The following is a 21,816-nucleotide window of genomic DNA, read 5'->3' as shown; positions in this document are numbered from 1 at the left end:
GTGACTGAGCCTCGAGCACATTCTTCTGATAACATGGGTTTGAATTCTGAAAAAGTAATCTGGATAGCAACCTTACTTCCTCACAGCTCTTCTCTCAAATCATGCACTTCTATAAATACTATGAACTTGCATAAGGTTTTTATTCAGAAGATGTTGCCCATAATAATCTTGTCAAATCACTCCTCTCAAAGCAAATATATATATAGTGCACAGAATGTATTCTTTAGATAATTTCCTAAAGAGGACAATAAACGTGGCATATTATGCATGAACATTTGGAAAGTTTTCAAATTAAATTTTTCCTAAATCAATTTTTTACTCAGCTGTTATCAGGCAGCATTTACATGCTCAACACTATAGTTGATATTGGGGTTCCTCCCCCCAAAGTGAGATGCTGCTGCCATTGTAGCATCAGGTGGGCTGAGTCTATTTGAACCTGTGGAGTGGTTTATTGAACTGAGCCATTGGGACATTTATAACTTTTAATCTTGTAGGAGGTTGCGATGACCAAAACTGTATGCTGTGATGCTCTTTGTCAGTTGTCTAGTTCTGTTGACCTAAAACTGAATAAAACATTTATATAATTTTTTTTAAAAAGGTGGAGAGAGGTTTTTCACATACATTCTAACCAAGCAGGTTTTTCCCGAGAGCTTGGAAAGGGGAGAAACAAAAGTGTTGTGCCCAACACCCAGCACTGGTTGCTAAAAAAAGCTCCTGTGAATCTATTTTGGTCACACTCTTTGACACACTAACTAGCGTAATGGAGAAGGGTCACACACAAAATTATTATTTACAGGACCAGAAGTTTGGAGAAGTTCCTTGTTCTCCCTTGGTCTTGGTTTTTGAAGCACAGTACTTCCTTTAAACAATTCTGAAAATGCAATTTCCTCTTAAGTCTGCAGTGCTTCCTTCCTGTCTAACAAGGTTTTCATTCTGTCAGAAAACAACACCTAGTCTACTTGGGGGGGGGAGGGAGGGAGGGAGGGAGGGAGGGGGGGGGAGGAAGGAAGGAAGGAAGGAAGGAAGGAAGGAAGGAAGGAAGGAAGGAAGGAAGGAAGGAAGGAAGGAAGGAAGGAAGGCCTCACTGCATCTATGACAACCAGTTCCATGATATACTGTACAGGTATGTTGCTAGAGCCCCCAAACTCTAAACTGATTGTGCAGCCAATAAGAGAAGAAATTTGCAACTGCTGATGGAGCTTTCCCACTGCTTCCTACTAGTCATCCTCTATACAAAGAGGTCCAAATGCCAACACACTTATTAAGTAGCAGATCCAATTAAAATCAGGCATGTATTTTGATTATCCATAAGGCTACTTGGGAGCATGGATTCTAGAATTTAACATCTTGAGTCTCTTGAACCCGGGGGGGGGGGGCAAACACCAGTTGGATTGTCCATTCTCCCATCACATGAGACAGACAGATTCCTACTGGAAATCTCCCAGTCATCTTTTTGGATAATGCAATATCAAACCTAAAGATGATGAAGTTAACCACCAATCATTGCAAAAGATGGTAAGTCCTCTAAGCTGGTCCTAGGGCTGGATCAAATGACAGCTGAGTCAGGGTAGGATAAAAGCAGTAGGCTGAGTGGGTTTAAGGCATTAAAAGATGCTGCTTCTCTAGAGGTCCTGGAATTCTTACTGACATTAGCAACAGCTCCCTGAAGGAACTAACAAGCAGTAGTCACTTGATTTAAACCACACAAGCAATGGTCTTAGGATGTTTTCAGCCATTTTGCCACTACTTTATATCATGGGATGCAGTTCATAAGGTATCCAAATACATTTTTGGGAGTCACAGAAATACATGGATATTATGGTACCACCATATGTTCACAAAGGTGTGGGGTTTTTTTTACTACATTTCTTATTTCCAATCCTGGCAAGCAATCAGAAAAGTGAAAAATCAAAATTTGAAGCCAACTCCTGTGTACTTGCCTATCATCCTAGAGGTATCATTTGCAAATTAAACGCGTGGGCAGACACACACTCGGCGGCAAAACACAACACTACCAGCACATTACAAGAATGCCTGAACAGCTACCAATAGTAAATAGATGACATCACTGAACACTGGAGGATAGCTTGCCAATGCACTGCTGCAAGCTAAATATAATTATATGAAATCCCCTCCCCAAACTAATCCACAGTTTTTTGTTGAAATCCTTTCATCTCATTTAGGGAGAAATTCACTGTCCACACTGTTGTATATCCATATCTGAAAAGTGGAATGAAACGCAACGCTTTAAAGGTAGGCAGTAAACTTGCCTCACAATAGTGCTATTCCAGAATTATGAGAGTTCACAAGAATAAATGATCAGAAAAATTATAGTTACAGATAGGTAGCCGTGTTGGTCTGCCATAGTCAAAACAAAAAAAATTCCTTCCAGTAGCACCTTAAAGACCAACTAAGTTAGTTCTTGGTATGAGCTTTTGTGTGCATGCATGTGTATCTGAAGAAGTGTGTATCTGAAGAAGTGTGCATGCACACGAAAGCTCATACCAAGAACTAACTTAGTTGGTCTTTAAGGTGCTACTGGAAGGAATTTTTTTTGTTCAGAAAAATTATGTTCCTTATATGGCAGTGCAGACCAGTACCTGCAACTAATCTAAGTCATCTGAAACCACACTGAGAATGGAAAAAGTTAGATCCACATCTAGAGAGATGCCAGCAGGACAAGGCCTGCAAGGACCAATGCTTGGGCCTCCATCACACCGAAAATGCGATAACGGGCAAAGACCTTCATTTGAGCAGCATGTGAAATCAAGTGCCACTTGGCTAAGGCCTCAGCAATTGCCTAATTATCACTTCAAAAAAAGAGCTTGCAGCAGCAGATCAGGATTGCTGCAGCACCTGTCATTAGCACCAACTATCACTCATTATACCCAAATTTCTTAGCTTAGCCGAGCCATGCAATTTTTTTTCTTCTGCAAAATTTTCAGTAGATACCTGCAACACCGCCCCCCCCAAAGCCCACCATTTTCTCCTCTGCTGTTTAAAGGTAAAGGTAAAGGGACCCCTGACCATTAGGTCCAGTCGTGGCCGACTCTGGGGTTGAGGTGCTCATCTCGCTTTATTGGCCGAGGGAGGTGGCGTACAGCTTCCGGATCATGTGGCCAGCATGACTAAGCCACATCTGAGGAACCAGAGCAGAGCACGGAAACGCTATTTACCTTCCTGCTGGAGCGGTACCTACTTGCACTTTGATGAGTTTTCGAACTGCTAGGGGGGCAGGAGCCGGGATCGAGCAATAAGAGCTCACCCCGTCGTGGGGATTCGAACCGCCGACCTTCTGATCGGCAAGTCCTAGGCTCTGTGGTTTAACCCACAGCACCTCCCACGTCCCTCCTCTGATGTTTAGGAGCACACAATCAAGACACTGCACTAGAGTTTAGAAGAAATCCCAGACCCAAGGGAGACTGAACCAAAAATGACTCAGCTCTTTCTTCCTTGCCACCTTCATGTCGGGAACTCCCACAACACCTTCTTGTTGGCACCCCCATCTCTCTCCTGCTTCAAATCCCTCCTAGTTCTCCCCTTGGTTCTCATCACCTACTGAAACTAAGCCCAAGGACATGGAATTGAAAGGATGTTCTTCATCTGTTTGGTGTCAAATCTTTCTTTGTAGCCTTCCATGTATTCAAGTTTAAATTGTAAGCTCCTAAAGGCAGGGATCTGCCTTTTTTTTTTACTCTGTAACACAAACAAGGGTGGTGCTGCATTTTTATATATAAGAAACTGCCATGGGCTCAGGTTTTATGTGGAAGCCACAAGCCTAGAGCAATTGTTGCAAATGTGGGCTAAAAAACTGTCCTGTAGGAAAAGCTTGTAACCAAGGTTTGCATGGAGAAGATCCCAGTTCCAATCAATGGCACCTCCAAACAGGACTGGAAAAATTCCTATATGAAACCTTAGAGAGTTGTGTAAGGCAATGCTGAACAAGATTTGGGATCGTGCAGCTTCCTACATAGCAAAGTTTACCTAAGCCCAAGGAGATACGTTTCTGTGTAGCGCAAACAAAAAATATCCGTTTTGATCCTCCCCTATTTCTGACCATCTGTGCACTAAACCAGGAGGTTTTATGTTATTGCTTACTGTATTTTGACCCCACCATTTCTCCTAGTAGCTCAGGGTAGCAGACACAGATCCCCACCTGAGGTTCCCCATTGAGCCACATGGGCTTTAAAGGGAGATGAAAGTAAAGATAGGAACTAACAATAAGGTCAAGTGGAGAATAAGGGCTGAAGTAAGAAGCAGAAGGAAGCATACAGCCTAAAGTTAGAGCAACAGCAAACCTCAAGTTAAACAGATTGGGGCCCGATCAGTGTACTGACGTCCATGCAAGAAAAGCAGGACAGCACATGTAAAATAGTAAGTGGATGGAGTGATCTTCTGGTGCAGCTAATTTGGTAGCTCTGTAGCAGAGCTAAGGAACCAGCCTTCAAGAAGGACTCTTGGCATTCCCAAATCAACCCAGAAGCAACTAAAGCTCAGAGACTTTCAAGGGAGAAGCAGACATGTGCCGAGAACACACATGCACAGTGAAAAGGAGAAGTTGTGCTTACGAGGATACACTTTCCTGGTTCCAGACTCCAGACAGAGTTCTCTGTGTTGATCTTGTGAGTGAGGGTGCCTTCCATGAGCACACGGGACCCACTTCCCTCCACCACAGCCACGGAAATTGAACTACTACCGATGTTCACAGAAACCTGGGGGGAGGAAAAACGATAGAGAAGAAAATTAGAAAGGTAGTTTCACCCTTTCTTGCTCCTTCCAGAGGACCCGAATGGAATTACAATGTGGGACAAATAATGAGGTTTACAGTAAAAGTACCCATGACCGTTAGGTCCAGTCACGGACAACTCTGGGGTTGCAGCACTCATCTCGCTCTATAGGTCGAGGGAGCCGGCGTTTGTCCACAGACAGCTTCCGGGTCATGTGGCCAGCATGACTAAGCTGCTTCTGGCGAACCAGAGCAGCGCACAGAAAAGCCGTTTACTTTCCCGCCAGAGCGGTACCTATTTATCTACTTGGACTCTGACGTGCTTTTGAACTGCTAGGCTGGCAGGAGCTGGGACCGAGCAACAGGAGCTCACCCCTGTTCGAATCGAGGGGATTCAAATGCTGACCTTCTGATCGGCAAGCCCTAGGCTCTGTGGTTTAGACCACAGCGCCACCCGAATCCCAGAGGTTTACAGTGAGTAACTTAAAATATCTCTTATCGTTTGTTATCTTGCCTTTAGTTTTTACTATAAAGGGCCCAGGGCCACTTAAAAACACAAAACAAAGCACAGGTTTTGTTTTAAAAAGAAGAATGATGGCATAGTGAGAGACTAGGACTAAGAAAACCCTCTCAGATAAGGAAAACTATAATTAAGCTGTCATTTCCACCATTATTCCAAGGTATAGAGGCTTTCTAAAGTAACCCTAATCATTCTAAGGGATCGAGACAAAAATAATTTCTATACATTAAAATAACTCTTTAACATATCCTAGTGGAATTCCTTCAGTTAACAACAAACAAGAGTGTAAATTATGGGGGAAAGCCTGCAAAGCTTTCTTTCACTGATATAGACATTGTGTCCGGAGGTTCTATGATCAGGACCATGATTGTGTACAATTGTCATGATGAACAGCGGAGACTGTCATATGGCAAATCCAAGATATGTGCGGCAGGTGACTTGCCGCTTGTCAAGGGAGGCAAGGGCAATATAGTACTGCTGCATATTCAGTCTTCCTAGTCCTATATTTGGAAACATGGTGATGTGTGGTGAGGAAAGAAACTGACTCTCATATATGGTCTTCATATTGAAAACTAAAAAACCCTACCCACCCCCCTAAAAATCAAAGTCCTTAAAAGCATGAAAGTTTGCAATAGATATGCTTGCATGTTTTTGACTACTTTATTCAGAGTTTGGATCTCACTTGAAATGTTCATGTGCTATCATTGTTTAGGTAACTTTTGGTGACTCATCTTCTCAGAGTAAGAAGTAAACAGAGATGGAGACTGCTTCAGTAAGTAACTGTGTCGCAACTGCATTTGAAAGATGGAAAGAACTAAAAATAAAACAGGAAACTTTTGAGAGATAATTGTCTAGAGCAGACTATCGAGTCTTAGAAGAGATGAATACCTTGTGCAGCAAGCCAGGAATGGAAAAGTAGGTTACTAATCCAGAACTTAGAAGATATATGTATACTAAAAAGGGTTGTGTGTGCCTGTGTCAGAAGGAGCTGCTTATCTTGCAACAATTTAGTCTATTTTTAGAAAATGTAGTATTAAAAGAAGAACTAACAAAAAACCAAAACATAAGTCATGAGGATAATCTTAGAAGAAAGCCCTGGGGAAATGGGGGGAGGAGGAAAAGATGATGAAAAGAAAATGAGCTATAGGGCAGAATTTATCATTATACTGTAATGTGCTTTGCTTTTGGGACCCAATTTTCACTTTATTGGCACTGTCATGAGCATAGTTCCTTCCAGAAAGACAGTTGAAAATATTGGAGGACCATTACTTATGCAGAATGAAGAAGCAGCAATGAAGCCCCACTCTGACCACAGGAAGTTCTGTTTAGCAGAACCCCAACTTATGAAACTTTACCTTCCAGTGACCACAGTTCTTCTGCTGACCTAGTAAGGACTAAACCTTTTGTATATGCATAGAATATGCACAACCCTGCAACTGTATTGGACCAAATAAGATAGCCTTTTCATCAGATTGGCTGGTCACAAAGAATTTTGATCACTGGACTGGACAGACTGCACACCTTGCTTGTATGCTGTGCGTGACACTGTTGTTGCAGGCCAGGTTTTCAAAATCAAAATAAAGTTCCTTGCTTCATTTATCACCAAACAGCAATAGTGGACTTATAAAAGTGTTATAAACAGGACACACTGCTATTATGCTATGATTTACACTTTTTCGTGCACTACTGAGACTATGTATACTATGAAAATGAAGAGCCCAGGGCTCCAACAAATTAACCTTGACAGTGAAAAGGATTTAAAAAGGGTGCAGATTTGACACACACAGAGCTCAATAGTTGTAACAGCATTTCTTCAGCTGGGCAATTAAGTGCTGAGCAGGCACACAGGGGGAAGGAGAACGCAGTTATAGTCCTTTCTAGCCCCCTCACAAATGAATGCCATTCACAATGCGCATCTGGAGGAGGGAAGCAAACCCTACTGTGTTTCAAAAAAGCAGAACAAAGACTAAAAACTTGAGATTTTGGTTCAGCTATAGTTATCACTCCAGTTGTAACCCACAAGTACGACACATTTGAAGATGTGCTGTAGCTGTGCAGGAGGCAGTGCATTTTCAAAATGTAGAATCAGATGTTGAAGTGTCAGTTAAGAGAATGTCACAGGCCTTAGAGAGCTCAGAAATTAAACTCAACACTGACTTGGCTTTCAACCTCAACTGCTTCTCACAGAAATGTACCCACAAACGCCTACTGAAAGCATAGAAAGAAGTCAACAAAATACTCTCCCCAAAATGAGAAGTGTTGTAAGCAAGAGAACTATTTTCTTCTCATTTCAAGCTTTCGGTGAACATCTCAGAAACTGAGATGACAGGATAGGGTTAAAATAACAAAGGAAACCCCATTCCCTGTTGTTTTTGTTCTGTTTATATAAGGTAAACACGGCATTAAAAACACCAAATCAAAGGGCCGACAATGATTGAAATAAAAGCATGTTCAATCAATTTAGGTTTGTATATTAATAAAAAGAACAGTGCTAAGCTAGTTCTGTTTTCTGATTACAAAGATTAGCCTTCCTTCAGTGAAACTGGGTTGCTGTATGGCAGATGGATTCATATTCAGGAACACAAAATAAAATGAGATTGAAAATAACATGAAGTGACTGCATCAGTTATCAAACTGTGGCTTTCAGGGACAGTAAGCGTACTCACTGCTCATGCTAGGCTGCTCATTAAAATAAAATAAAAAAGGACTGAGGGTGAAAAATAGAACCACAAGCTCTCTTATGATTTATTGCTGCCCCTTTTTCTCCAAGCTAACTGAACCCTCACCGTTCCTGCCTGGGTCCCTCTGGGCTCTTTAAAGAAAATCATTCTTCATATAATGCATAAGAAATTTATGGAGTTTTCTGCCACAAAATATGACAGTGGTCAATGGCTTGCATTTCTGTAAATGCAAATTTATAGCAGACAGGCCCTATCAATAGCTATTGGCAAGGACAGCTTAATAAAGTCTACATATTCAGAGGCAGTCTGACACCAGATGAGGGACAAACAGCGGAGTGTGTAAGCATCCAGCTGGCCATTGTGAGAAACAGGATCCTGGTGTAGATCAATCTAACCCCGAAGGGCTCCTCCCTATGTTTTTTGGCGAATAATAAGATGTCTTGGTTCACACACAATGCTAAGCCATAGTTTAGTGTTATACGCATGGGTGCTGGGTTCATGCACTCCCCCTTCCATTATCCTCCACCCGTTGAACTGCAAGGAGATTGGAAACTTTTGCTTCTGCTTTCAGCTAATTTATTCATTAGGTCCTGAGAACTGTGGTTTGTGTTAAATATGGTTTTGGAAACTAGCCAGGATCATTAATTACACTGGTTTTGTTTCCCTAAACCATAGTTAACGCTAATCACCGTTTGTCCAGGTTTGGATATAAATGAGCAACCATAGGCAGTGAAAAGCAGAAATAAAATTTTCAATTTCCTCCTTGCAGCAACTCCAAAGGAGTGGGGAAGGAAGGGAACACAAGACCGATGCTTGCTATTGCTTGTGCACATATAACTGAATCATGGTTTAGCGTACCATGTGAACACGCCCAATGTGTTTGTATTTAATGTAATGCAATAACAGGAGGTTGGGAGAGAAGAGAGAATACTGCAGATTGATCCCACACAAGGATTTTAACAGAGGAAAATGCAAATAAACTAGCCATGAGCATGGCAAGTTCAGAGCAGGAAGGGAAGTTTGTGCCTTATTGCACCCTCTGCCACGCTTCAACATCTAGGCCAACATTCTGAAATTTTGCTTTGTTGTAAGGATGATAAATAAATTGCATTTTGAGCTTCCTCAACGAGCTGCCCAGTTACTGTTAAGTGTGCTATCAACTCTTACCCCTAGGTCTGTACTGTCAGTGTCAATTAATGCTCCTGCAACAACAGGGCTATTCTGACATGACAAAGAGCTGTGTAGGTTGAAGCTGATGTACAAAACTAAGTGTGCTCAATTCAGCTGCCCTGAATAAACCGAGGGGAAGAAAAACAAGCCTTTTTTCCAGATGGAAAAACACACGCACACACAAAATATCACTCCTCCCCTCCCTTCTTTTAACAGCTTCTCTGATAGCAGGAAGTGAAAATAAGCCCTCACTCTAACCACTTCAGTCAGTAAGTCCGTCTGTGTACATCTCTTCAACCTCCCCCTCAATAATGGGGCTGCAGTAGAGATATGCCTCTCTCAGACTGACAAAATAAATTACATCATTCTTCTGTCCAGGGGAAAAAATATTATGTGTGTGTGCGTGCCTGTGTGCTGAGGCAGAGAGAGAGAGAGAGAGAGAGAGAGAGAGAGAGAGAGAGAGAGAGAGAGAGAGAGAGAGAATGAGAATTAAAAGGGTGCAGAATTTCCACCGTCACTACCTGGGAGCCCTTAATGTTACAAGCTACTAAATGAATGGGGAGGAAAGAGGAACCTGTGAAGCAAAGTTAGTTTTCTTTTCTGCAACCATCAGGCTTAACATAACACGTTGGGCTTCTTCACAGCAAGCTGATCACATGAGGTTTATTGATGCTGGCCTGTCTTCCAAGGAGAAAGTTGGATAGCGAAGCATGCTTAGACCAAGGAAACCACATGGAGAAAAAATATATGCCTGCATTTGCTACGTGCTTCAGCAGCAGATACTGTCTCTATCTGCACGCACCCTGCAAACAGTCTTTGCTTGCAGAATCAGAAGATTCTCCAGCAAGCAACAATTAAAAATACTTCACACTCCACAAGGCATGAGTCCCAGGGAACACAGTAGAAAAGGAATCCTGGAAAATAACATCCCCCAGGAAAAACCATCTCAACATCAATGAGGCTGTTTACACAATAATGGTTTGTTATCTTCGATCAACAACACTGAGGTGATAATCATGCAAAAGGTACACTTTGCTGATCAAGTTGGGCTCTTTGTAGTTTTATAAAGAACTGACAGCCAGCCAGTGGAGATGATAATCCTGCAGTCATTTTTCCTTAGATAAAAGAAGTGAATCAGGACCTGGCCACAGGACAGTGACTTTCAATTCACTTTACACATTCAAGGAGGGATGAATCTGAGTAAACAAGCCAGAAACAAAAAAGGGGGGTTCTCACCTTGGGTAGTTGTCCCAATGCAATTCAAATGTAATATTTATGGGTGCAGACAAAAATTGCAGGTGGTCATGAAGGTGGTCTCCCTGATTCAATTTTAAGACTACTGCAAACTGCAGACTAGGGCTTTCCTATTATGTCCAGCAACATCCACACACTACTGCCAATGCTAGCTGGCAGTCGCGCTCTCCTGGGTGTCAGGCAAAGGATTCTGCTAACTGGTGATGCCAGGGGTTGCCATTTGTTCTACCACTGAGGAATGGACCCTCCTTTTCTTTTGGATCTCTAAATTTGTTTAGGTACAGGTCTATTTTGCATAACTATGCAGATATTTTTTTGCGGGGGGGGGAGCAAGAAATGTGCAAAACGTTCTGCTGATAGATCAGAAGCAGAGCTCTGAAGTGTTTGGTTAAGTATGGAGAAGAACATGCAGAACAAGGAGCGCCCTGCTAACAGCTGTTTTCTACAGGCCTCTCAGCTACATGCCTGCATTCTGCTGCAGTCGAAAGGCAATTTGGTGTGGCCCTCTGGTGGACAGCTAGAGACAACTACAGCATAAAGTATGTTTGTACTGACCCAGACCAGCATCTCTGTCCCATGCAGGCAAGATAGTGGGAGAGATTCTCACCCACAGTGGACCACCCAACAACCCCGCTCCTCATTATTATTACCTGCTTGCCTTTCAGAATGTGCTTGGGCACTGGGACTTTAATCTCCAGATCACTGTAGTCTTGGGACCAGGCGTAATTCTCCCGCACTGCTCCATTGTAACTGTCAGGATTTGCCTGGAACTGCTCCTGTTTCCTGGGAGAAGAGAGTAAGAAGCTGGCTATTAAAATGGATGAACGGAAGAAGAGTCAAAGACCAAAGAAAAGCAAGCAAACAAAAACAGGGAGAAGCTGCAAGCGAAAGCCTAAAATGGTGCTAAGGTCTACTCTTATGCACCCCAGGAGCCTCAGTGGACAACTCCACATGCCTTTATATCAACCCTAGGATATCCTTCTCACTCCGATAGGGTGTGGGTGGTGCTGTGGTCTCTTGGGCTTGCTGATCGCAAGGTCGGCAGTTCAAATCCATGTGACGGGGTAAGCTCCTGTTGCTCTGTCCCAGCTCCTGCCAACCTAGCAGTTTGAAAGCATACCACTCTGAGTAAATAAATAGGTACCACTGCAGCGGGAAGGTAAACAGCATTTCCATGTGCTCTGGCACTAGTCACAGTGTCCCATTGCGTCAGAATTGGTTTAGTCATGCTGGCCACATGACCTAGTAATGCTGTCTGCAGACAAACGTCAGCTCCATTGGCCTGAAAGCAGAGATGATCGCCGCACCTCATAGTTGAACCTGACTGGACTTAACCGTCCTGGGATCCTTTACCTTTTGCCTTTACCTCTAATAGATAACAGGGAAAACAGCATGAAACAACTTTTCCTCTCCCGACCCCCAGCCCCTCTCCCAATATTTACCTTGCATTTTCCATCATGCTAATCCATAAGGATGACAAATCTGCTAGGTTAAACTGAGGAGTGCCAGCTGTTGTGCCACTAATGACATTTGTATTAAAATGGTCCCAGTGGCTTCTCCAGAGAGCTAAGACTAGCAAGTCACCCTTTAGTTGCCTCCAGTGCCAGAAAGTAAAGCATTGCCAATGTTGTGGGGTGCTGGGGGGGGGAGAGAGTTTGCATTTCACATCATGGGACTCAATCACACTAAATGCCCCCCTCCCCACTCAATTCTGTCTAGCTTTGGGTAGCCTCCAGACAAAAGAAAAAGGTTAAAAATAGACTAAGCAAAAGGACAGCTGCGGTCAGTCATGGTAATGTGGAAAAACAACAAGAGGCAAATGCTTCAAAACAGGGACAGGACAATGGAGGACAGTGAACTCTGGAAAAAAAAATAGGCAGGCAGCACTAACTTTACACAATTTATTACTTTTTTATGACAACTGGATTTACTTCTACTATTTGAGTTTGCTGAACAGGGTGACACATGAGCCATTGCGACAGAAGATCGGAATGGCATGGCCGGCACTCGGTGCTGCCCTTTCCAAGTCACTGGAAGGTAAGTGCACACACTCCTTGGCCTGGTATCACGCAGTTCCAGGATATAGAAGCAATCTCAGTTTTCACAGAACAAGCCTCTCTTCTCGCCCTGCTCCACCTCCCAAAGTGCTCCCACAGGTCAAAATAAAGGTATACCCAAGGAACACCTCCATAACACTAAACAGGTTCACACTGTCCGTTCATAAAGCATGGAAGGAAAAATAGGCAAACTGCCCCCACAACCCCATTATCCCCCCTCCCCAGGTTCACCCCCCACTATTCCATTACACAGTACAAAACCTGGCAAGCCAAAGGCCTATATTGCCTACCAGACTTCTACAAAAATAACGAACTCTTGTTGACACAAGAAATACAAGACAAACTAGGGGTCTATAAATATGAATCAGGGAGCTTGAAGCTCAAAGTATTTAAGAAAGAAGAAACTCTTTAGAAGAACAAACATTAAAAGTTTGCAGCAGGCCAGGGAAATGTTTGGGCATTGCTTGCCCTTAAAATGATATGACTGAACAGCAAGTTGCAGGAAACATCAAATTCTGGATGGTAGAAACTCAAGCAGATGGTAAAACCTCCTAAAGAGTCCAAACTGGGTGACTAGGCAACAGAATGGCAGCTGGAGTACAGCACCCTAATTTTACCTTTCTACAGACAATGTGTAATTGGCTCTGAATATCCAGGAACGTTCTTTGTCATAGTGGAAAGTTCGCTAAAAATGTCAACTCACTGTGCTGCACCAGTGAAAAGGGCAGAATCAGTGTAAGGAATTATTAGGAAAGGAGCAGAAATAACATCATGCACCTTGCCACTGCAGTGCAGGCCTAGCTAGAATACTGTGTACAATTCTGGGTATCCCCATCTCAAAAAAGATATTTCAGCTTGAAAAGGGCAGCTAAAATGATCAGAGTTAAATCATCTTCCCTAAAGATTTTGGGGCCTTGTAGTTTAGGAGAGACGATTAAGTGGTGGGCTGGGGGGAGAAGAGAGGCCTCTCAGATCTTGAATTGCTTAGTCAATTTATATGCTCAGACAATAGCCATGACCAAATTTTTCTTGGTGCTCCATTTGCTTTGGTTACTTGGATCGGATTCACACTTTCCATGATAGGGCTAACATAGCTTTCAAATTATACTTTTTCATTGCAATGTATTTATATGCTGCCTATTGACCCCAAGAAAGGCCCCCCAAGGCAGCTTACAAAGAAATGTACCTGCAAACAATTCAGGTAGGTAGCCGTGTTGGTCTGACACAGCAGAAATATAGTTTAAAAAATAAAAAATTGTCCAGTAGCACCTTAGAGACCAACTAAGTTTGTTCTTGGTGTGAACTTTCGTGTGCATGCACACTTCTTCAGAATACAAACAATATAAATGATACAGATTCAAAACAAAACCTTAACATTTCAAAAGCCAAATATTAAAATCCAAATGCATTCTTGTTCCTTCCAAAAAAACGAAGAGCGTCCCCCCAGAAAAATGTTGAGCGAGCAAGAGGAAAAATGTAAGCAGCACTTTCTCTTTATAAGGCTCCCAGGCAGGGCAGTGGGGCAAAGCAGGTGGGGAAGCTGGTCCTTTGTGGTTCCAGCAGTTTCTCCCTTGTAGCAATAGGCTACAACAGGGCCACCCATCTAATGTCACCATGACATCAGTAACCCAATAGCGCTTGCTGTAAGAGCCAATCAGTGCTATCAGGAAAACTTGTTTGGAGCAGGGATCCACTTGCACCTATCAGGGCTTGCTGTCATCGATGATCAGTACCAACAGCAAGCCTCACTTGCCAAATAATAACTGGGAGCGTCCTTTAGGACTCCCAATTGTTCCTTCGGCAGCCAAGTCTTTGCCTTCTCTCCCAAGGAAAGCTAAAAGAAACCCTAGTTTTCCACCCTCAGCCTCCACTTACGGACCGTAGGACTTACTATTATAGCGATACATAAATCCGCTTTGATAAGGCATTCACAAAATGCAAGGATTACCAAAACAGGTCACCAAATTGACCTCTAATCGACAATCCACATGCATCAATCCCTCTAACAGGCGACTTAAGTGGCTTGTGCCGATCACTAGGGATGAAAAATGGGTCCATCCTGTTAAGAAACTGAAGGTGACTGCACAATTATGTTATTGCGGAACCCAGGGCAGTAACAAGCTCTTACTCTTACTTTGCAACAGTAAAATCCAGTCTGATATTCACCCAGCACACTGCTCAGCTCAGAGGAAGTACATCAAGATCACCCTGTCTGGCATCCAGGCTAAGGGATGAGGCCCGACTCGTGCAGTGCAATTTCAGCTTAGAAAGAAAGAAAGCAATGGGAGAAACTGGGGGACTTGAACAGAAAAGTCTGCTGGTGGCTGGCAACATTTTGTTTTAATTTTAAAATAGGTTCTGAAATGGAGCAAGGATAAGGAGGGTGCTGGAACAGACTTTGCAAAAGTTCCCTCATTGGAGCTCCATTTCCATGGAGACAGTTGTTATGGCAGCATAGAACAAACCTGGCTGATTCCAGCTTCCTAAAATGCCTAGAGACTACAGGAGCCAAAAGGGCTGGAGGACAAATAGAACAGAGAAGCAGGGGGAAGCTATCAGATTTACAATACTCCCTCTCTCTCTTTCCTGGTAAGTGTAATGGATTTCAGGAGGATAAACGGACTAATACTCTTTAAAGCCTGGATGACTTTGAGAAGCTTCAGTTAGTGTTGAACACAACAGTGTGCCTCCTGACAAATCAGGAGCACATGGCACCCACATCAGGTCTTCACCATCTGCCAGTCCTGCCTTTCTGTTGATTTTCAGACATGTATCTAGTTGCTAGTTCTGACCTATAAAACCCCACAGAGGGCACTAAAATATTATTTCCTTACGCACAGGGGACAAGACAGGCATGCGTGGTCCCTCTGAAATTAGAATTCAGAGTTATTTAGTCTCATTGGCTTATTCGTCATTATATCTAGGATTTTTCACCATGTTCAAAGGCTTGGATTAGAATGATTTCAAGTTTCAGTAGGAAGCAAGGATAAATAAGATATTAGCATTGTTTGCACCAAGAAGCTGATGGATTCTGTTAATTTCCAGAGGCTATTCTTCCAAAGGCCTAGACTCTCTCTCTAGAGTAGAGAAATGGCTTGGTCTACTGACATGTTCACCCTGACATGTCTTAGCTCAAGTTTTACTGAAGGATTATGGGAGATGAAACAGTGAGGTCTGCAAAGGCAAAAGTGGTGGAAGACTAGTCTCAAATTCAACCAACGGTAATTGACAACTGGGGCTGCCTGCTTTATTCGGTTTAGTTGGCAATCAAATAAATGAGCTGACAAATTGATGAGGGTGAAATGTAACCACAATGTGGCTGATTATCAAGTGTGTAAAGACACATTTATTTTTTAGGGTTCTTGTTGGCTCTTGTATGATTACTCTAACCACAATATTAAAGATCACCATGGCTTTTGGTTATTAAACTGTCAACTTTGCTTCCGTTTTCTTTAGTATATCTAAAAGCAATATGTACTGAGGTTTTGACGGCATGCACATTTCCTGAAAATGCAATGCGTTAAAAAGGCACACGATCAACATACACAAACACTCACACTTGGCAGTCCTATTTAGAGCCTTTGTAAAGACATATTTCCTGCAGTGAGGGTAGCACAACTGTGCACCCTAGCAAAGAAAAAATGCTTGCATGTGCTCCAGCTTAAGATTCCACTGTGATTTTATGTCCCGTAACTGAAACATCTGGGCCCTCAGCTAAGTGCTGTTGTATGAATCATTTTCAGCTATGGTAACCTGTAGACAAGATGCTTAGAGAACTGTGTGGCCTGTTATTTGTTCCCTTTATAACTACATGCTAGGACCCCTTTTAAGGAAGGATATATTATCCTCTGTATAGTTAAAGCTATGGTCTGTATAGTTAAAGCTATGGTTTTCCCAGTAGTGAAGTGAGAAGCTATGGTTTTCCCAGTATGGAAGTGAGAGCTGGACCATAAAGAAGGCTGATCGCCGAAGAATTGATGCTTTTGAATTATGGTGCTGGAGGAGACTCTTGAGAGTCCCATGGACTGCAAGAAGATCAAACCTCTCCATTCTTAAGGAAATCAGCCCTGAGTGCTCACTGGAAGGACAGATCCTGAAGCTGAGGCTCCAATACTTTGGCCACCTCATGAGAAGAGAAGACTCCCTGGAAAAGACCCTGATGTTGGGAAAGATGGAGGTCACAAGGAGAAGGGGACGACAGAGGACGAGATGGTTGGACAGTGTTCTCAAAGCTATAAACATAAGTTTCACCAAACTGCGGGAGGCAGTGGAAGACAGGAGTGCCTGTGATAAAAATGAATTTGCTACCAAAAATGTTATTTCTGTTTCAAACAATACCAGTGATCAGCAATACAAGATGCTTTAAAGAAGGGCAGAAAGATATTACAAGATTTATCTAGAAGGGGAAGAAACAAAGAATAAATTATTGACAGACATGTGATCCTGATGAGTGATTTTCTGCAATCCACCCTAAAATAAGCTCAACAACTCTGGGCAATTTCCCCCCATTTTCTTAATTTGGAGTCCCCCAAAATGGGGGGTGTCTTATACATGGGGGCGTGTTATACATTGAAAAATGTGGTATATGAAAATGATGTATCATTGGTATTTAACTCCTAGTTAATTAGCTAAAATGTATAAATCAAAGTCTAAAACATACTGGAAATGTAAAAAGAAAGAGGGTACTTTTTACCACATGTGATGATCATGTAAGATGATAAAGGACTTCTGGGAAACGGTACATGATTAATTAGAAAAAATGTTGAAAACAACTTTTCCTAAGAAACCAGAAGCTTTTCTCTTAGGTATTATAGGTCCAGAGATGCTGAAGGACCAGTTGAAACTATTCATGTACGCGACCATGGCTGCATGGATTCTGTTAACCCAGAAATGGAAAGATGGTACAACTCCAGCCAAGGAAAAGTGGCAGATAAAATTTATTAACTATGCTGAGATGGCAAAACTTACAGGAGGAATTAGAAACCAGGAAGAGGCAGTCTTTAATAAAGAATGGGGGAAAATTATAATCTATTTGAAAAACTATTGTAAACAATTACACACATTGGTAGGATTGACAGAAAACATGTAGTAAAAATTAGAACTATGGAATGATAAAGGATTTATAAGAATAGAGTTATTAAAGAGATGCAGAGGGAAAATTGTTAAATTAAGATCCACAATGGGGAGGGGGGTCAAATGGGATTACATATTTATGTTTTTATTTTGCTTGTATATGTAAAATAGAAAATGTAATATATATATGTAGAGTGTCATTCCCAAGGAGGTATTTTGAAGCTGTGATTGGAGGAATACAAATAAACCAGGGAGGCTGATAGTTGCAGTTTTGGGAGCTGAATGTTGCCAGGGAAAGAGGTCCTCCTTTCTGGAGGATACACGTTGTACAGCTTTGGAGCATTTCTGGACAGTGAGACAGTAATTGGGGTAAGGAGCATGTTTTCCACTGGCAACTGCCTCAGTATTTAGAAAATTAGGATCTGGCCTTTATCATATATGCACTGCTTGTGTCACCTGACTGCTGTGCTGGGTTCTACCTTATTACTGCACTCAACCAACAACTGGGAAAAAGAGCTAAATGGACAACTGCAGAAGATCACCACTGGTGTTTTAAATTCCAGATATGGTTATGTAAAGGTAAAGGGACCCCTGACCATTAGGTCCAGTCGCGAACGACTCTGGGGTTGTGGCGCTCATCTCGCTTTATTGTCCGAGGGAGCCGGCGTACAGCTTCCGGGTCACCTGGCCAGCAGGACTAAGCACTTCTGGAGAACCAGAGCAGCGCATGGAAACACTGTTTACCTTCCCGCCGGTGCGGTACCTACTTGCACTTTGATGTGCTTTCGAACTGCTAGGTTGGCAGGAGCAGGGACCGAGCAACAGGAGCTCACTCCATTGCGGGGATTCGAACCGCCAACCTTCTGATCGGCAAGTCCTCGGCTCTGTGGTTTAACCCACAGCGCCACCCTATGGTTATGTACATGCAGCCTAAACAAAATAAAGAATTCATTCATCAATCTCCAACAGCTTAGGGCTTGCAAATTCCATGCTCAGGGTTTGGTCATCAATGAGGGAAAAATCTATGTCCAAGTTCACCAAACAAGTGGGTCCCAGACTGAACTGCAGGCTTGATCTGAATGTCAGTTTAAAAAGCTTGAAGACTCATTTTCAAAGAAGTGGAATTCCTCTAGCACAGAGGTAGGAAGCCTCAGGCCCTGGCCTCAATAGTCTCCTTAGGTCATGCCCCTACAGGCCCCAGCATCCTCAGCTCTGCTCTGCACCCTCCTCAAGGGCTTTGACTTGCTGGAATGTAGCTGCACACTTAATTGTGATTGTGTCTCTTGCTTACCTGGATGAAAGATAAGAGAGAAACTTCGGGCTTTTGGATGGCTGGAATGCAGCCTACTGCACAAAAGAGTCACATCTACTGGTCCACCCACTTTCATCTCTCGTCACACTCATGGGTGACCAGAGAGGAAAAGCCATGGGTTTTTGTAGACCCACAAGCAAAAGCAGAAACGTGCAAATGGCAGACTGGGAGCTGACAAGCCTCAACGGTACCAGAAATTGAAATGCAAAGCTATTGTAAGAAGCATCAGAATCTAGAACTGGACAGATGCAGGGTGGCAAGCTTGTTTGTTAAGAAGCATCTTCAGAACAATCAGAAAGTACCCAGGGTGCTTTAGGACAGTGATAGCGAACTTGGTGCCCTCTGGAAGACGTTGGGACCCCAGCTCCTATCATCCCCAGCCAGTACAGCAGATGATCAGGGATAATGGGAGCAGAGGTCCAATAACATCGGGCTACCCATGCCTTAGGGGAATGAGCTGCTGTTGGCACCTTACAGACATTCAGGGAATGCATTTCTGGGAATCAATCGTGCCTGTGCTGGAGACAGAGGGCAAGAAGGAGGTCTACCCAGAAGACAGACCCTAGGAAGAACGATCATGGCAATCCAAACCACCTGCCATGCCGGCCACCTAAATAAGAACAGAAAACCGCAGCAGTGGCCAAAAAATCAAAACTGTTGAAACTGTAGGAGGAGAGGGTTGGGAAACGTCAGCTTTTAAATAAAGGGTTCGGCATTGCTCATACTTAGCTGATGGTAGTGGGGATGGTGGGTGCGTCCATGTGTTCCGCCTTGTTCTATTTTTGCTTCAATGTGTCATGGGGTGGTGGTGAAAGCTTGCTTATTTATTTATTTATTTATTTATTTAAACCAAACATAAACACCAACAAAACTGGTGTTCATCTCCTTTCAACAGCCATGCTCATTTGTATCTATCGTTCTTTCTCCTCCTCCAGCCCAAGAGTCCACAGGTGCAATGTGCCACTGGTGAGCACAGTGTTGGGGAGAATTCGCATCTTTCTCCTGAGTTTGGAGGAGAGAAATGACTTTCCCAGACAGTATGTAGAGCCGTGCAGATGCATGGAAAGCAGTGAGATTCCTTGCTGCTGTTCTGAGTGCGTGAAACTCGGAGCAGAGCAGAACTGAGGAGGGCAGCAGGGACTTCTTCATTCCAAGTAGCCTGCACTTGAGCACCATAGGACATCAAACAAAGCGCTGTCTTTTCCTCAGCAGAAAGGGGGAGTCAGCTTGACTATCAAGGCTCAAAGTTGAAGCCTAGAGTTGCTGTCCCTCCTGATTTCATTCATTCATTCTGTGTATATGGCACAGAACTTGGAATTCCTGAAAATCTTCATTTACCTTTAAAAAGAAAAAAAGGTTCCTTCCCAAACTCATGATTTGATGCAAATAGTTGCTGATCTACATAACATGTGTAAAGTGATTTCAGCATTCTGGAGCAGTGTCAGCCTGCGGAGTTCTGTTCTTCCCACACTGCTCCCTGGCTGGCCGTTTTACTGCTCCATCTTCATATCTTCTTGCACATTACTAAAATACTCCAGATTCTGCAAACACGGGGCTCCACGTTTAGCTCTGGCAGCAGCGACCACCACTAAGCAGAATCAACTAAGCCGAATCAAAAGATTCTGCAAACACTTAAGAGATGCTCTTTGGAACATGCAAACTGAGCAAACACATGTAAAAACCAACAACCTGGCATGCATAAATGCTATCAGTTGACAGAATTCAGCATTTAGCACATAATGCCTGGTTAATTATTTTTAATGCAAATTTTTCTTTCAAAAAACAAACATCCTGAATAGCCCCCAATAGGCATTTCTATGTTTTAGGAAAGATTCCTTATAGCATTAACAATGACTTTGCTCTCTCAAACCACCTGGGACCTGACATATTTTGAGTTTGCATGCTGCTAAAGGTTTTTATTACAGTGGCTTACTGTAGGAACCATATTAGACATGCAGGAGATTTCATATATGGACAGGACAGCAAATGCATGGCAGAGCCGGGGCATGGCGAAGTTTGTCAAAGTTATACCCAAAGCCGGCAGGAGACATTCTCCAAGCTGTTTGGAAAAGGTATTTGCCATCATCTGCTACACCTGCTCCTTTAAGTTAGATATGTCAAGGGTTGAACCTGCATGCAGGGCATGAGTCCGACCTACAGCAATAGCCCTCATCACACATGCCCAAAGAGGTTCCTTCATCACTTTTCTGGTGCTTAACAAGCCCCTCAAATCAGCCCAAGGTCTATTTCAAGGAGGGCAAAACAGAAACCCCTGGCTGCCACTAGGCTGTCCCCAGGCACTTGAACTTTTTTAATCTCTAAAACTACTCATCCAAACAGGAGTTAAAAGAGAAATCTTCAAGATTGCAATCCTAAACAAGTCTACAAGGAAGTACTTCACACGGAAAACAGTAGACCTGCACAGGGCAGGTATCCTTTCAAAGGAAAGGCGTGGGTCCCAGATACTGTACCCACTTACTCTGGGTTACCCAAAAAGCACATCAAGAACACGGAGTTAACAGCAAAATAATTCAGCTAAGAAATAACCAAGTTTCAAGCTAGCATGAAAACTGCATGAGGTCCTTTCATAGGCCTTCTCAAAGCCAGCACGTATGAAGCCTGGCATTTCACAGAAAGGCACCCTGCATAGCAAAACAGACTGGAATTTATTTCAGTGGTCAGGCATTTAAATCATCTCTTTGACAGCAGCCTACGGCAAGAAGAGCCCATCAAAGTAATTAACTGGGAGGTCAGAAATGCAAAGGAATGAACCGAGGACAGTAAGGAACATTTCATACGAGATATTCCTATTGATAGATGAGCACCAATGGAAAGCAGCTAATATAGTATTTTTCCTGAAATTGGTTCTTCTTCAACTGTCACCTAGCAATGGGCATTCCACCAAGGTACCTAAACCAGTGCCATCCCTGTTGGTTGTTAAAAGAAATGTAACTTTAAGAAGTGGTGCCCAAATTTGCTCCTTTCCTTTCTCTCTCTCCATTCCTTTTATCATTAGAATTTTA

The 21,816-nt window shown here is 42.9% G+C and overlaps 1 protein-coding gene across 1 annotated transcript in view; it reads right to left on the bottom strand.

Annotated features, from left to right (window-relative positions):
- NUDCD3 (NudC domain containing 3) overlaps window positions 1-21,816 on the bottom strand; it is a 57,130-nt gene that overhangs the window by 14,991 nt on the left and 20,323 nt on the right. The window contains exons 3-4 of the mRNA XM_081891122.1: window positions 11,002-11,134; window positions 4,569-4,712 (exon numbers count right to left, since the gene is read on the bottom strand). Coding sequence (XP_081747248.1) covers window positions 4,569-4,712; window positions 11,002-11,134 — 277 coding nt within the window. The remainder of the gene's footprint in view (window positions 1-4,568; window positions 4,713-11,001; window positions 11,135-21,816) is intronic.

The sequence above is a fragment of the Podarcis melisellensis genome (assembly GCF_964234715.1).
Source record: "Podarcis melisellensis genome assembly, chromosome: 15".
NCBI classification, from domain to species: domain Eukaryota; kingdom Metazoa; phylum Chordata; class Lepidosauria; order Squamata; family Lacertidae; genus Podarcis; species Podarcis melisellensis.
Note: the sequence above shows the minus strand (reverse complement) of the source record. Positions and strands in the feature narration are given on the sequence as shown.